Below are 17,242 nucleotides of genomic sequence, written 5' to 3' on the forward strand. Positions count from 1 at the left end.
TTAAAAAAGCCTCAAACTATACAAATTTATTTTGTTATAAAACATAATTTGTCATAAAAATTATTAGAAATACTTAGAAAAGTTGTAAAAGTGATTCAGAATTATTTTTCTCATTTATGTACTTATAAAAAACCTAAACCTATAATCAGATACCTAACAATAACATTTTAAATACTTTTCTACATAGTAATATAAGCTTATACAAATTTATGCAACAGGAGTACAATTAAAGATATTTAAGTTTTAGAGCTAATAGCCTAGGAATAATTGTTGATGGTCGATAACAAAGAAATAAGAAACCAAAACATAAATCTTTAGAAAGCAGTTTTCACATGTAAATAGTTCTATTACTCTTAGAAATTTAGAAATATTTCTAGATTCTTTTTTTATAACTTCAAGCATATCCTTCTTGGTTAAACAACTATTTTACAATCTTACAATGTCAGATGGATACTATTTAAATAGCTAACATACATCTGAAGAATTATTTCTAAACTTTTAGAAAGGATTCCTCAATATTTTCAACTTACTGCTCAAGCAGGGACTTGCCTGTGTGCTTGCACACATACACACAGCTTTGTTTCAGTTTTCTTCTCTCCCTTCCACCAAATAAAGTTACTACTTGCATCAGTACAATAGGATAAGCAATTCCTTTTTTGTATTGATGAAAACATTCAGTAAATCAAGTTAAATGAATTAAAAAGAAAAAAAGTATTATTGTGTTACCAGAAAGACAAATGATAATTAATGGATTAAATTCTGCACTGAGATAACTAAACCAACCTGTTTGGCTCTAGTATAAGATTTAATATTAAAATATGCTCAGTTCTGCATATGTAAAACAGGAAGTGGCACCTACTAGCTTCAAACTACAAAGCCCATTACACCAACAAGCCTAAACTTGTCACTTACGTGGGCCTGCCATAGAAGGCAAAACCCCTCAGCACTTAACATTAAGTAACTTCTAACAAAAAGCTGAAATGCCCCTAAAAGGACTGTTCTAACGTGACATGTTTCCATTTCAAATCTTGACCTTAGAAATAAATCTCACTTGTGAGATATTTTACCTTTCAGTCAACAAGGGTAACCGGTAAATGGAAATCTGTTTAACATCCAAAGAGTTGGCTTATTTTTCAGGAATGAGAAGATTAGGAATCTCCTGTAAAACAAGGAAGCGGCACCTATTGTTCTTAAGGCCTCAAACCCCTTCACACTGACAAGCCCAAAGTTGGTGTATGCTTGCCATAAGCGGTCAAAAAGACAAGACAAACGGTTTATTTTTCAGCAACGAGATAACCTGAGATGCCCACAGGCTGCAGAGAAAGTCATGAGAAAGGTGGGTATAAAAGAGTATACCTCTCCCCAAAATAAATCAAGAACTGGCTAAACACAAGAAAGCTAGTTTAATAAAAAAGATCATAGTGGGGCAGGCTAGATTGTGAGAGGACAAAGGCTCAAAAGATCAATTAATTATGGCTGAATTAATAATGAATGATGAGATAAAATTCAAACACCGAGTTAACCACAGGCACCAAAAATATGCCATTCCAGTTGATCGACTGAGACTGAAATTTAAATAAGGGTAATACAATTCTTTTTTTAATAGTTTATATAGTACCAAATACACTTACCTCCTAAGCACACATATACCATACCATACAAGACATAAACAAAAAACAGATAAAAATCCTGGAAGTCAGATATACCTGCCCAGTATCATCATATGAAATGATTAATATCATATATAATACCTGCCACAAAAAGCCAAACAACTTCCTGCAGCAACTATAAAAATGACTTACATGCTCCAGGGCCTTTCTTTATTTCATGCCACTGATCACATCACCCTTATCTAAACTAAAGAAAAGTGCTAATGTGATGACAAGCACAATAACTAACAGAGTATGTATGACAAAAGAAAGACTTTCCTTCTCAATCAAGCATGCAGCTCAAGGAAGGATGAACTCTAACCTAACCGGCAAGTAAGGAACAGCAATAATTGAACAAATCAAACCTGGAGACCAGTTGAGTGCCACATCCTTGCCATAGTACCTTTACAGCATGAAACCAAGAGCCAAGAGATCTGGGCTCAAATTCTGGCTCTGGTCCTAAGGATTAGTTTCTAGACCATCAGTTATCTCATCTGTAAAGTGAATAAGTTGAGCTATTTGATCTAATAATGATAATCTCTTCTATTTGATTTATGAAATTTCCTCCCAGTTCTTTGATTCTTTGATTTTAACCTTTACATTTTATTGGGCTATCTTAGTGACAAAGCCATGTCACATAGTGTATAGCAAAAAGCTATATAACTAATGCTCCAGTATTTCTTTTCTTCTTTAGCTTGCTAAGAATTATTTCTACATAGAAATACAAAAATGATAAAAAATAATACAGACATATTTCACTGAATACAGATCTTGGGTAGCTTATGTTAAGTGAAATGAGAAGAGAAGGAAAGGAAATAAACTGACTCTTTAGATATTTGATTAAGCATATCTATCTGAACAAGATACAAAAAAGTAATCTGAACTAATCTGAGGATGATCAGTCTTAGGGTCTATGGTAATTCTGAGGAAAAAGATGTTTAAAACAAAATTAAAGGATTTTCCATTTAATAAGAGAAGGTTTGAATATTGAACAGAAAAAAAATTATGAAAAGGCAATATGTTTTAAAGAATTTGGGATTCAAACCCTTGAGAACTTTTTCAGCGAGAATCTTTTCCTGATACTTCTTATAGGTTAACAAAGTTAGAACCCAAACAATAAACAACGAATTAATATCTAAATAAATATCACACTTTTCTTACCTTTTGCGTATATAAAAAGCACCCAACAAAACTGGAAAACTTCAGACACGGTACAAGGCTGTCGCCTTTGGGGTAGAAAAAAAATCATGAGACAACAGAAGAATTAGAAAAAGATATCCTAAATAACTGTGTATCATATAAGAAGCAAAATCTACAATTAGAGGGAGTCATACCAGATTCTGCTTCGCATGTAAAATGTGCAAGAAGTTCTGCACCAACCAAATACTGACAGGAAAAAGCTGGGCCAAGGAAAGAGTTCATCCCATAAAGAAGAAAACTCTGAAAAATTTTAATAGTTTTTCAGGTAAGATAGGTAAGGTGGAAAATAAAATGAGAAACAACAGTTCTTTTGATGACACAAGGAAGGCTAATGTTGCTTTAAGACCCATGTATGCAGCCAGATATTCCCCATTTTTCCTCTATCCCAGCTGATGAATTGTAACCTTCCTTCCCTAAAGTAATTCCAGGGAAGCAGATGTGGCTCAAAAGATAAGGCCTCTGCCTACCATATGGGAGGACCCAGGTTCTATCCCTAGGGCCTCCTAGTGAAAAAGAAGAAAAAGTGTGCCTGTGCAACAAGCCAGTACCCACATGGTGAGCAGTGTGCTCACATGGTGGAGCCAAGTGACTGCGCAGTGAGCTGAGTGCCCATGTGGTAAGCCAAGAGTCCACGCAAGTGCCCGCATGGCAAGGTGAGTGCCCACAGGAGTGCCCACGTGGCAAGACACAGGCCCACATGAGTGCCCTCCTGGTTAGCCAAGTGCCCACATGAGTGCCTGCACGGTGAGCCAGTGCCTGCACAGTGAGCCAGTGCCCACGTGGTAAGCCAAGTGCCTGCGCAGCAAAACGAGTGCCCGTGTGGTGAGCCAGTGCCCGCCCAAGTGAGTCACACAGCAAGATAATGATGCAACAAAAGAGAGACGAAGGGGAGAGTCAAGGTGAAGTGCAGGAGACACCAGGAACTGAGGTGGTGCAATTGACAGGGAACCTCTCTCCATATCAGAGGTTCCCAGGATCAAATTCCAGTGAATCCTAGAGGAGAACGACAAGAGAAGTAAAGACAAAAAGAGAAACACATACAGAAGATTACACAGCGAATGGACACTGCAGAAAAATAGCAGGGAGTTGGAGGAGCCCTAGTGGCAAAAAAAATAAAGTTTGTTAAAAAAAATAAAATAAGTAAATAAATAAAGTAATTCCAGACTATGTCAAGTCACAAAAGACATCCTTTTTGTAAATTCTTGGCTTCTTATAATTCCTAACACTTCCATCCATTAGGAGTACCAGTTGTGTTTTGCCAGGACATCTGCTAAAGGACATTTCAGGCCTGCTTTAAGCTTGGTTTTTCTATCAAAACCACTGGCAATGTTTAGATAAGACACCAATGAGCTCTACATCCAATAGTCTTATTCTACCAAGGTACGTGGAAGAGCAAAATACCCTGGAAAACAATCGGGAGAAAGAGGTTTGTTCCATGCTGTCATTTGTTAAGTACATTTACTCTCCCTGGGCTGTAGTTTCTTCAGCTGTCAAAAGATTATTCTACTTGGGTATAATACTGTACATAATTCACCAGCACACAGTGAGGATTAAATGTCAGTGGTCAGCTTTAAAAAGTAGCCTCCCTACCACAGGCACATGGTAAACAATCTAGTTTTAACTGCCTACCAAAATAAAATTCAAAGCTTTTAGTTTTAACACTTAAGCCACTCTAAATTCTGACTCTACAACTTGAGAACTCTAGACCAAACTTGACTAACCTACTCTCCAAAATTCCCTCTTGCTTTGCCACTTCTGGGTCTTTATTCTTGCTATTTCCTCTGCATAGAAGGCTTTGTCTAAATCTCCAAATTCACCTATGAAAATTCTATCCATCTTCTAAGACCTATTTCCACTTATTCCATGAAACCATACTTGATTGGCTCATCAAAAAAATGATGACTTTTGCCTCAGAACTCCTACATTCCTATTATTCATTTCATTAATGTGCTTTTTTACATGTCACACTGCACAAAATGGAATCTCAATACATGCCTCCTCTCCCTAACCATATCGTAAACTTTCAGAAAAAAGAGATTATGGGTTTTTACTTTGTTTTGTAAAAAATATGTATGCCCTTCATAATACCTAATATGGTACTTCCAAATAGTAAGTGCCAAATAAATACTTAGTTTAAAAAAAAAAGAGTGCTCTATGCAAGAAGCAGAATAGAGTCAACATGCTGAAGCATACAGGTTCTGCTGTCAGACTAGCTGAGTTTTAGAAACAGTTCCACACTTAGCAGCTGTGTGACCTTGGCTAAGTTACTTAACCTCTCTGGAGCTCATTTTCCCCATCTGTAAGAACAGTATTAACCTCTTAAGGGATTAATTGAAGTAATATATATTTAAATCTTAAGTCTCTGTCCTATAACAAACTCTCAACAAGTGAACTGTTATTACTATTAACAGAAAAAGCTAATAAAAAGTATACAGAGCAATATAAATGTATAACTTTCAAAAGTCATTTTATAATTTTCTCACTTAAAATTATATAATACAGACATAAATATCACAGCAAATACAGTCTGAAATCATTTTCTTAAACACTCCAAAGGAAAAAGACATTCTGTATCTTCCTTTAAACTATCACATTTGCCTACTCAAATTCAGAATAAGATTCTATCCAAACTTCAGGATACTTAGTTGCAACCAATCAATTTCCTTTTGCCAAACTGCTTCCTCATCAGTGGTATCAACTAAAATGTAGCTAAACCAAAATGAAATCATTTGTTCTATTTTTAAAAGCTGCTCACTTACTGTAAACATAGCCTTCACAATTTGGGAAAACTTAAATATATGGAAAAGAAGTGATCATTACTCATTCCATATAAGAAATTAAGTAACTTTTCTCATTACCTTCCTGGTCAACAATTTTCTAATTCCATTTTAAGAACCAATTTCCATTTCTATTTTATGAAAAAAAACTTTCATGATTAGTAAAGATAGAAAACACTGAACCTGGGAAGTAGATGTGGCTCAAGGAACTGGGCTCCATCTACTATACATATAGGAGGTTCAGGGTCCGACACCCTGGGCCTACTGGTGAAGGCAAGCTGGCCCATGTGGCAAGCTGGCCCATGTGGAGTGCTGGCCCACGCAGAGAGCTGACACAGAAAGATGATGCAACAAAAGGAGACACAGAGGAGAGACAATAAGAGAGATACAGCAGACCAGGGAGCTGAGGTGGCGCAAGAGAACGACCGCCTCTCTCCCATTCCAGAAGGTCCCAGGATCGGTTCCCGGAGACACCCAAAGAGAATACAAGCAGATACAGAAGAACACACAGTGAATGGACACAGAGACCAGACAATGGAAGGAGGTGGGAGAAATAAACAAATCTTCAAAAAAAACACAAAACACTGGAACCAGAGTAAGTTTATGGACTTTGCAGACCTGTCCAGAAAGTACAATTTCATAACAATTTCAGTTCCGCTGTCCTTCCCTCAATCAAGTTTGTCTACTCTTGATGGATATAAACATCAAAATATATAGACAAGTTGTTTAGTTATTCAGGAGGGTTATTTATTATTCGTTTGACATAAAGACAGTCAAAAATAGAAAATATAGTGGTCAAAGTCTATACCTAGAGTAGCTAATTGTTGAGAATTCCTAAGGTATGACTTTGCTGTCTGCAATTTTGCTTGCTTAAGTGAAAAGAAAAAATTAAATTAAGACCCTGTACCTTGCAATATGAAAGAGCTTTTCAAAGTCTTCATGGCTTACACACAATGAAACGTAAGAAAAAGAATTATTAAGAGAAAACCATTGAGGAAAAAGGATTAATTACAAAAACATTTTTTATGGCCAACTAAATAAACCGAAGGCTCAAAACTGTAGCACAGACAATTGTATAGTCCCAAATAACAAATAAAAATACATACCGCTGTTTTCTTCCTCTTTGTTGACGGGGCTGCTCCTCTTGAGGATATTTAAAAATGTCCTGAAAAATGGGTTCATATTTTTTAAAAATTACAGCAGAAACAGTGAAGTTTCTTTCTAATCTTTCAGTTCGTTCTCTGAAATGTGAAGGTAGATTTGCCATTTCTTCCCATTTCTTCATCTTGTTAAAAAATTCAATTAAGCTGATATTGAAGATAAAAAAAACATGTTTTAATTAATATAAAGATGAAGTATACAAGTATAAATAAAGGTAAAACAAACTTCTCTTATTAAATTATATTACTTTTAGACAGTGACAAAACCCTAACTCATGCCTTTGGCTTAATCTCTTTTGAATTGATTTATTAATTAGGATTTCCTAATCTACTTTTTTCTGAGAATATGGAAGATTAAATTAAGAAATATTTTAAAATACAAAATAAACAAGAGTAATGTAATCAATATTCAGATTTAATAAATATTCTATTGTATAAATGCTGCTGTATTTGCTTCAAAAAATTTTAACTGTTTTTTTTTGTTCTAGAGGTGGAGATTCTTTATTCCCTGAAATACCCTCGAGGAAATACCCTGAGGCTTCTCACTTTCTGGGAGCATCTCACTTTAAGGTTACACTTTCAGTTGCAACCTGATCCTATACTTTTCCCTAACAGACTTCTTATTCCTTGAAACACAAGAGAGCCAAAGCTTGGGCCTCTTATGTGGGAAGATGGCGCTCAACCACCAAGTCACATTGGCTCTCCTGAGTTGGTTTTTCTATTTGTTTTGCTTGTTGTTTGCTTTTGTTTTTTCAGGAGGCACTGGGAACTTAACCTGGGACCTCCCATGTGGGAGGCAGGCGCTCAACCACTCGAGCCACATCTGCTCCCCTGCTTCAAATTTTTTTGGAACTAAAAACAGATATTGCAGGGACACATGCAGGACATTATATATCCTGCCAGAGCCCACTGAATGGATTGTGAGATAGTGTTAACCACAATGTAAACTATATTCCATGCTATGTAGCAGTGCTCCAAAATGTATTCATCAAATGCAATGAATGCATCACACTAATGAAAGAAGTTGTTGATGTGGAAAAAGTAGGGGGTGTGGGGAGTGGGGCATATGGGAACCTCCTGTATTTATTAAAGTAACATTTTGTGTGATCTATAATCACCATTCTAAAGTCAGTCTGGATCCTTCCCATTCATGTTTTTATACCTACTACACATGTAGGTATCCATAAACAATAAATAATGTCTTTTCTACGTGTTTTGTAAATTTTATATAAATGGTATCTTATGTGTTCTTCCTGCTTGTTCAATGTTTCTGAGATTCAATAATGTTGATACATGTCGATCTAATTCACTTTAATTTCTAAAAACATTCCTTCATATGGAACACACTAATTTTTTTAATCCATTCTCCCTGACAATGGAAATTTAGGTTGTTTGTAATTTTCCATGGTAACAAAAAAATGCTGTAATTAACATATCCTTGTACAGATGTGCAAGATTTTCTTTAGGGACTATTCCAATTAATGGAATTGCTGAGTCAGAGAACAAACACCTTCAACTTTACTAGATACTGCCAAATTTCCCTTCAAAGTGGCTGTGCCAATACATACTCTCACCAATGTATACCAGCAGTAAAAAAAATTCCTGTTTCTCTACATAATGACCAAATTTGGTAATGTCGGACTTCAAATGCCCCCAATTTGATGAGAACAAAATGTTTACCTTGTTCATTTTACTTTGAACTTCCTTGTTTATTAGTGAGATTGATCTTTTCCTATACATTAGTTTTGTGGGTTTTGGATTTTGTGAAGTCATATTCTTTACCCATTTTTTTTTTCAAAGATTTATTTAATCCCCTCCCCCCGCCCAGTTGTCTGTTCTCTGTGTCTATTTGCTGTGTCTTGTTTCTTTGTCCGCTTTTGTTGTTGTCAGCGCACGGGAAGTGTGGGCGGCGACATTCCTGGGCAGGCTGCACTTTCTTTCGCACTGGGCGGCTCTCCCTACGGGGCGCACTCCTTGCGCGTGGGGCTCCCCTACGCAGGGGACATCCCTGCGTGGCAGGGCACTCCTTGCATGCATCAGCACTGTGCATGGGCCAGCTCCACACGGGTCAAGGAGGCCCGGGGTTCAAACTGCAGACCTCCCATGTGGTAGAGGGACGCCCCAAATACTGGGCCAAGTCCGTTTCCCTATTAATAGTTCTTTAGATAATTCTGGACACTAATCCTTTGTCAGTTACGTGCATTATAAATAACTTTTCCCAATCTGCTCTTTGTTTTTTTTCCCTCTTAATTTTATTATTCTGCTCTTTGTTTTTTGTTTCCCCCCTTTGTGGCTTTTTGCTTGCTGTCTGTTCTGTGTCCATTTGCAGTGCGTTCTTCTGTGTCTGTATTTTACTTTATTTATTCCTCCTACCCCCCCCTTGCAGCTTGCTTGTTGCCTGCTCTCTCTGCCCATTCGCTGAGCGCTGTTCTGTGTTTTTTGGCTTGTCTCCCTTTTTGTTGCGACACCTTGTTGAGTCAGTTCTCTGCAGTGCTTGCAGGCAAGCCTGCCTTCACAAGGAGGCCCCAGGACGTGAACCCAGGTCCTCCCATATGGTAAGATGGGAGCCCAACTAATTGAGCCATAGCTGCTTACCCTGCTCTTTGTTTTTAATCCATTTAATCCACTATGACAGCAAAGTAAATAATGAGACTAGAGATTTTTTTTTTTAATTAAAGATAAAAACTGAGGTTTTGAAATGGATATAAAACTGAAGCTTGGGTTATGCATACTTACATTAAAATTTTAGTTAAATTTAGATTACTAGAGTTTATTATGATGCTATAATTTGACTCTGCTTCTTAAGTTCCTGGTTTGACCCTTAGCTGGATTATTCTGCTTCCATTTTACTTCTTCATATTGACTATACTTTTGCATCTTACTTAAATCTACTAATGCATATTTATTGCCTCCTCTTCTAAGGCCCAAATATAAGTCAGATGGAGTTCAAGGCTAAAAGACTTCAGTTAAAATATTGCTTTTCTTACCACAACAGCTATTACAAAAATTAAAATTAAAATAAAGGAAAATAAATGTTGGTGAAGCTGTGGAGAAACCAAAACTCTTCTGCATTGCTGGAGGGAATATAAAACTATGCAGACACTGTGGAAAACACTTTGGCCAATCCTCAAAAAGTTAAACATAGAACCACATAGAAACATATACTCAGCAATTTCCTTTCTAGGTATATACCCAAGAGAATTGAAAGCATGAACTCAGATACTAGCACACAAATGTTCACAGCAGCATTATTCACAAGAGCCAAAAGATGGAAACAACCTAACTGTTCATCAACAGACGAATGGATAAACAAAATGTGGTATAGCCATACAATGGAGTATTATTCAGCCATAAAAAGGAATTAAGTTTGATGCTATAGGGAAGCAGATTTGGCTCAAACAGAGTGTCCGCCTACTACATGGGAGGTCCACAGTTCAAATCCAGGGCCTCCTGACCTGTGTGGTGAGCTGGCCCACGCGCAGTGCTGATGTATGCAAAGGAGTGCCCTGCCACACAGGGGTGTCCTGGTGTAAGGGAGCCTCACATACGAGGAGTGCACCCCGTAAGGAGAAAAAATACAGCCTGCCCAGGTGTGGCACTGCACACACAGAGAGCTGACACAGCAAGATGATGCAACAAACAGAGACACAGATTCCCAGTGCCGCTGACAAGAATGCAAGTGGATACAAAAGAACACACAGCAAATGGACACAGAGAGCAGACAATGGGGGGGGGGGGGGGAGGAAGGGGAGAGAAATAAAAAAATCTTTAAAAAAAAAAGTTTGATGCTATAATATGCTTGAACTTGAAAACATTATGCTAAGTGAAATAAGCCAGACACAAAATGAAAAATACTGTTTGATTTCACTTACTTGAAATATCTAGAATAGACAAATTCACAGAAACAGAAAGTAGATTAGAGGTTGTCAGGGGCTGGGGGAAAGGGAGCAGGGAGTTATTGCTTGATGGGTTTCTGTTTGAGATGATAAAAAGCTTTGGTAATGGACAGTGGTGATGACAGCACAACATTGTGAATGTAATTAATGCCACCAAATTGTACACTTACTAGTTAAAATGGCAAGTTTTCTATTATATATATTTACCACAATAAATTTTTTTAAAAATTACATTTCTCGCTAATTACTTTATTATTAAATGATTTTTGAATCATTAGGTTTACATTTTGACAAGTGATATTTCCCCCCAAAATGCCAAATACCCCTTTCCAACAATCTTTAATAAGCCATAAAAGAAAATTCACCCAGAAGTATAAATAATAAATGTAAACAATTCAGTTACATTACAGATAGAAAAAGCTATTTCTGGCTCTTCTTTTAAACATTATTTGACCATCATTATAATTGATTATATATTAGTGTTGTTTATACTCTAAACAACAAATCAAGAACTATTTACAAGTTCAAGGTAAGTCCTAGGCATATAAATCTATGTAGACCAAATATCATTTTTATGATTCAACTTAGATTGTCTCTTAAAATTTTTTAATGTCTTTATTTAGAATTCTCCCAATATTATCACAATGATGAGTCACAACCTTTAATAGTAACACACTACCATATATGTAACTATTGCAGTGAAATTCATAAATTTTTCATCAAAAAAGTAAAATAAATGGATACTTAGATGTGATCAGGGAAGAAAAATACCTAGCTTCTAAGTTCTGTACTCCACAGGTATAAATGCTCAGAAAAGATGAACAGAGAATTCTTACTAGCCCTATAATTTATGAGCTTTTTACATTAGTCACACTTCACTCTTCAAACTCTAACATAGTTACCTCTGCTCTGAATATCGCAGGATTCTAGTTAAAGATACATAGTTTCCTTCAACTGTCCCTTTGCTTACAGTTGGAACAGATTTTCTGCAAGCCACATATAAGGCACATGCTAACCAATGAAGATCATTTCCCTGTAAAATAAAAGAAAATTGAATTTTAGCTAACAGGCTATATATATTTTAAGATATAAATAATTCTTATGTTTAAAGTGAAAGTGTCGTTTGTATATTTATGGGAAACCATATTGTCCAATGATGACCCTACCCATTTGCTCTTCTTTTAATAAGACATTGACATTCTTCACCCTGGGGGAGATTTTTAAAACTGCCTCAACCTTTAAAACTGCCTCAACTGGTTTAAAAGTGGAAGTGATAGTATGTAACTTCCAAGATCATTAAAAGTAATACAGAGTCACCTGGCTTTCCCTCACTTTGGACATGTAAGAATTCTGGTTACCCTGAATCACACCATCCTGAAGGGACTACAAGAAGAGGCCACTTATAAACAGAAAGAAAAACCCAAAGAGCCCTAGCTGTGCCAGCTCTTAGCTATGCAAGTCTTCCAGGTGAGACACAAAATACTGTGAAAGAGGGGTATGTGGGAACCTCTTACATTTTTTAATGTAACATTTTTTGTGATCTATGTACCTTAAAAAAAAGACAAAAAAAAAAAAAAAAGATACTGTGCAGCAGATACATGACATTCCCCCTGCGCCCCATCTGAATTTCTGACCCACAGAATCTGTGAGCCTAATACATTATTATATGCAACAAAGTTTTAGGGTAATTTTGTTAGCCATAACAACTGGAACAATACTGCTGTGTGTATATATGTGCAGATGTATGTGTGTGTGTGTGTGTGTATCATGCCCATAAAGTGAAAGAAGCTTTAATGCACCTTTAAATGTACATTACATTTAAAGTTAATAAAAACATATATATATATGAAACTTATTTTGGTAACTATATGGACTTTTGTGAATCATTACTGGAAATCATTTTTAAAAATCACCTTCCGCATTATTTCTAAAATACCATTTTCACAACTCTTTCATTTCAAGAACTGACAACTTTCCTTTCCTCTCCTATCAAGGCTAAATAATGTTCTTTAGTTTCAGTGTATTCAATGTTGGTCTAAATGAAAGTGAGAGAAACTGGAAATTCTCCATTTTTTCATATTTACCAGTCAGAGGAGTAAAAACAAAGAACAAAGAAAAGTGAACAGTCTAACAAACCTGTAAGACACCCAGCAAGCATACCAATACATGCATTGTGGGACTTCAAGAAGAAGAAAGAAAAAGAGGTAGAGAGATACTCAAAGAAATAATGGCTGAAAACTTCCCAAATTTAATAATATATATGAATATACACATCCAAGACACTAAACAAACTCCAAACAGGATAAACCCAAACAGACCCACACCACAGCATGTGATTATCAAACTATAAAAGGCCAAAGATAAAGAGAAAATTCTGAAAGTCACGAGAGAAGCAAAGTATCACATACAACAGAGACCTAAGAAGGTTAAATGCTGAGTTCTCTCAGAAACCATGGAGACAAGAAGGCAGTGGGAAGACATATTTAAAGTGCCGAAAACAAAAAAACTGCCAACCAAGATTTCTATATCCAGCAAAACTATCTTTCAAAAAATGAGGGGAAGATTAAGACATTCCCAAATAAACAAAAGCTTAGGGAGTTTATTATCCCTAAACCAGCCCTACAAGAAATGCTAGAGAGCTCTGCAGGTCAAAAGGACACTAGAGAATAGCTCCAAGTTGCTAGAAGAAATAAAGATCTCCAGTAAGGGTAATGACAGGTAAATATAAATGTCGGTACTACTGGATTTTTTTGTTTCTTACTCCACTTTTTACTTCCTATGGGGTCTAAAAGGCAAATGTATAAAATGTAATGATAGATCAGTGGCGTTGGATTCATAATATATAAATATGTAACTTGGGAAAAGAATTACATAAAAGTGGAGGGATAGATGGGTACAAGACCATAATTTATATATACTGTTAGGGAAAGGGAAAGGGAAGGAAAGGAAAAAGGAAAGAGGGGAAGGGAGGAGAGGAGGCAAGGAAATGTGGCAAAAGTTAAAATTGGTGAATCTGGGTACTGGGGGGAGGGAAAGATATGGTATGTTGAAGTTCTCTGTATGGGGTTTATATTATTTTTGTTACTGTCCTGTAAGTTTAAAGTATTTCAAAATAAAAATCTGAAAGAAAATTGAATTTACAACCACTGAATTTCTCTACAATATCCAGATATCTTATTAATATAAAATTAAGTAAATCATGCCATTATCCCGTGTTTTAATGAAAAATATCTACAGTGACCTTGAGAAAATTCTTACCTTTACAGAGGCTCAGTTCCTTATCTGAGGACAGTGTTAATTAAATAAATTAACAAATATAAAGCACAGAAAATACAAGAAATCAAAAGGTAAAATTCTAAAAAAAAAAACAAAAAAGGTAAAATTCTATAACCAGTATTCTGTATTAAATATCATGTGAGCTTTATCTTCCACTGTACACTCCACAAGTCTGACATTCCATGTTATCTCACATCATATCTACATATAATCTCAATGAGAGTTGGGACTTTTATCCGTTTTATTCATTGCTCTATCCCCAGCACCTAGAACACTGTCTGGAAAATAATAGTGCTCAAGAAACATTTGACAAATGAATGAAACTTTATTCATTAACTTGGTAAACTGAGTAAGATGCTGAGACTTAAGTCTTTTTTAAAAAAATCAAGTAATCAAACATATGTTTCCAAAAATAATTTACCAGCTATTTGCTACATGTTTATGTAACGCTGGACTTCATAAAACTTAACCTTTTTGATCTGGATGGTGATAATGCTTGCTGAACCTAATGTGCAGGATTATCCTGAGGGTAAATAAGAGCTTCTTTGGAGGCCCTTATGCCCTTGACCAAACAAAAAAAGTCAGTCTCTTTGCCTGACCACAGGAAACACTGAGAGATAAATAGCATGGCCTTTCCAGCCAGATCACTGAATATGTGAAACAACTTTGTAAACTCTAAAGCACTGCCCATGAGTACCTGCTACATGCTTAGGAACACACATTACCTTATTTAACCTTCAAAACAGCTCTGTGAGGTGGATAAAAATACCTCCAGTTTATATATCACAAACTCGAGTTTTGGAGTGGTTAAATAAACTGTCTAAAGTCACCTAGGTCCATCAAGTTTCAAAGCCAGTATATTACTACATCTTTTTCTGATAAATATAATAATGAGGAGGGGAGAATAGTAATTGAAATAAAATTCTATTATTGCAAAATAAATAAATAAAATAAAAAGATAACCTTAGTAGAGTAATACATTGGGCAAACATACCGTATTAGAGTTAAATAATACCTTGGTTAGGTCTTCACACCCTGGGCCTATTTGCCCTAGTCTTTCCACAAACGGTGTATGAAACAACTTAAGAAAAACAAATGTCCTCATGTTTAAATGCCAGTAACACTGGCAGTGAAACTGCTAATAAACCACCCAGACTTCCGCGTCGCTTTCCATTGGCCCACGAAGGGGAGGTGCCTGCAGTGTCGACGGTCACTGGCTAAAATGACCATTTTTCTCATCTGCAAGCCCCATACGAAGAAAGAGACATAACATGCCTGGATCACAGCAACTTTAAGAGACCTGTGCAATGTCTGGGGTGACCAAAAGGTCCTCGGGGCATTTGCAGACCTGACTTCCTGGTGACCAACGGGGGCGTGGGTCTATATCCGGATAGGCAGAAAGCTCATTTCACTTGCCTAGGGACGATCAGGCTTGATACGGTACACAAACACAGCCGAAGGCTAACCACACGGTGATTCGGTACAAAAGGAGAAGAGCTGGAGGAAAAGCCTAGAGACCCAGGCGGTAAAATCAGGAAAAACGCCAAGCGAACACCGGCAAATCTCCTTCCCTTCTCCGTACGTTGTTGACAACTACACATGTTTATTTTGCCAGCCAGGTGGTAGGGAGCAAAAGGGTCACACAGGTCCTTTTCTGTAGTGGTGACTGCAGCACGACCTCAGCCTCGCTGTGTTAGCTTAGGGCAAGGGGTGTATCCCGTTCCGAACCCGAGAGGAAAGAGCAGCAAGACCCGATACACCCCCAGAGCCGCTAAGAGCCTCTTAAAAACTTGGTTTCCTGGACCACAGCGGGCAAAGAGGACTCCCACCCCTCCTCAGGCTGGGCACCCGGGGCCTCCCGAGGGCTCCCTGCCCGACCCGGAGTGAGAAGGAGGGGTCTCACGAAGACTAGGCCCGGAGAGTCCCCGCTTCTTCCCACGGACGAACCTCCAGCGTGTAGCTCTCGCTCATACTCCGGTAGCTGTCCCAGGCCTCGGCCCGCGCCGCCTCGTCCATGTTGAGGCGACTGCACAGCTCCTCGAACCGCTGCTGGGTTTGAGGAGCCGGCGACGCGGCCGGCTGCGCGCTGTCCTCGGTCTCGCCGTCCTCCTCCTCCTCCTCTGAGGCCGCGGTCGCCGGCGGGGGAGGCGGGGGCGGGGGCGACTGGTCGCCTCCGGACGGCATAGCGTACCCCTAGGAGGCCGGTCCTCAGGCCGAGTCAAGGGCCAGGACCCAGAGCCATTCAAACCGTGAAGCGTTTCCCGTCGGCCGCCCGCACCGCGACTGCGCCACTGCCAACGGCGCTGGACCTCTACAGGCACCAGTAGTTCTCTGTAGGGCCTGCTGGGAAATGTAGTCCAAGCCGGAGGCCCACGGGAGCCAAATGTCATACCAGTCTTATCTTGTGCAGTCATCCATGGAGAATTTCAAGTACCTTTTCCAGGGGGTGCCAGCCAACAGAGAGAAAAAGAAAACATTCAAGGAACATTGGCAGTGAAGGTTTAGTGTCCAAGCTGTCCCCAGAAAACATACTTATTCATCGCCTGAGTTTCTTTATCTGAAAATAAGGACAATAGGAAGGGCTTGTTTACTTAAATTCAAATCTCTGTTCCGCTACTAATTTCAAGTTCTTTTCTATGTTTTAATTTTACGTGACTCTTTAAAGTAGTTATTGGATTTTTTAAAATGCAGTTAATCTCCCCCCCCCCCCCCCACACACACACAGGGTGAATTTACATTCACCATAAATGACATATTTGTAATATCTCAACCACCCAGTTGGTTTAACTTTAATGCATATATATTTGCTTTCTCTTTACATTTCTCTGGTAGACTTGAATCACTTCATTTCCAATCCTCTTTGTATGTATAAATGGGTGTAGTATAAAACCCTTGCTATTTTTGTTTTGCTCACTGTAGTACCTAAACTGAGGTACAGCAGAAAACTGCTGGGACAATGGAGGAGGTTATGAAAGCTTTAACAGGAGGAGGCAGTAGAGAGAGGAGACTTGGAGGTAAGAGAGAAGGAACTGGAAATAGACAACAAATAACATAAAGATAATAATAGGGAGGGATGGGGAAAATACTTTGGTTAGTAGTAATATTTTGACAGTGCTTTTTAAAAAAATATTTATTTATTTATTTATTTATTTCTGTCCCCACCCACCCTCCCACACACACACCCTGGTTGTCTGTTCTCTGTGTCTATTTGCTGTGTCTTCTTTGTCTGCTTCTATTGTCGTCAGCGGCACGGGAATCTGTGTTTCTTTTTGTTGCTTCATCTT

At 37.8% G+C, this 17,242-nt stretch overlaps 1 protein-coding gene across 10 annotated transcripts in view; it reads right to left on the bottom strand.

Annotated features, from left to right (window-relative positions):
- The window catches only part of RBL2 (RB transcriptional corepressor like 2), a 105,582-nt gene extending 89,272 nt beyond the window's left edge, over positions 1 to 16,310 (bottom strand). For 4 of the 10 annotated variants that reach the window (XR_009181559.2, XR_009181558.2, XR_011646304.1 and 1 more), the window contains exons 1-4: positions 15,906 to 16,281; positions 11,585 to 11,715; positions 6,733 to 6,933; positions 2,811 to 2,875 (exon numbers count right to left, since the gene is read on the bottom strand). Coding sequence is in view for 5 of the 10 variants with exons in the window: in XM_058280011.2 (XP_058135994.1) it covers positions 2,811 to 2,875; positions 6,733 to 6,933; positions 11,585 to 11,715; positions 15,906 to 16,142 (634 nt within the window). In the remaining 5 variants the exon portion in view is untranslated. Of the gene's footprint in view, positions 1 to 2,810; positions 2,876 to 6,732; positions 6,934 to 11,584; positions 11,716 to 14,952; positions 15,102 to 15,905 lie in introns of those variants that run through there. The other 6 variants (XR_011646302.1, XR_011646303.1, XM_071209163.1 and 3 more) reach the window with 4 other exon arrangements.
- Positions 16,311 to 17,242: the final 932 nt, after the last annotated feature.

Source organism: Dasypus novemcinctus, chromosome 18 (genome assembly GCF_030445035.2).
Source record: "Dasypus novemcinctus isolate mDasNov1 chromosome 18, mDasNov1.1.hap2, whole genome shotgun sequence".
NCBI classification, from domain to species: Eukaryota; Metazoa; Chordata; class Mammalia; order Cingulata; family Dasypodidae; genus Dasypus; species Dasypus novemcinctus.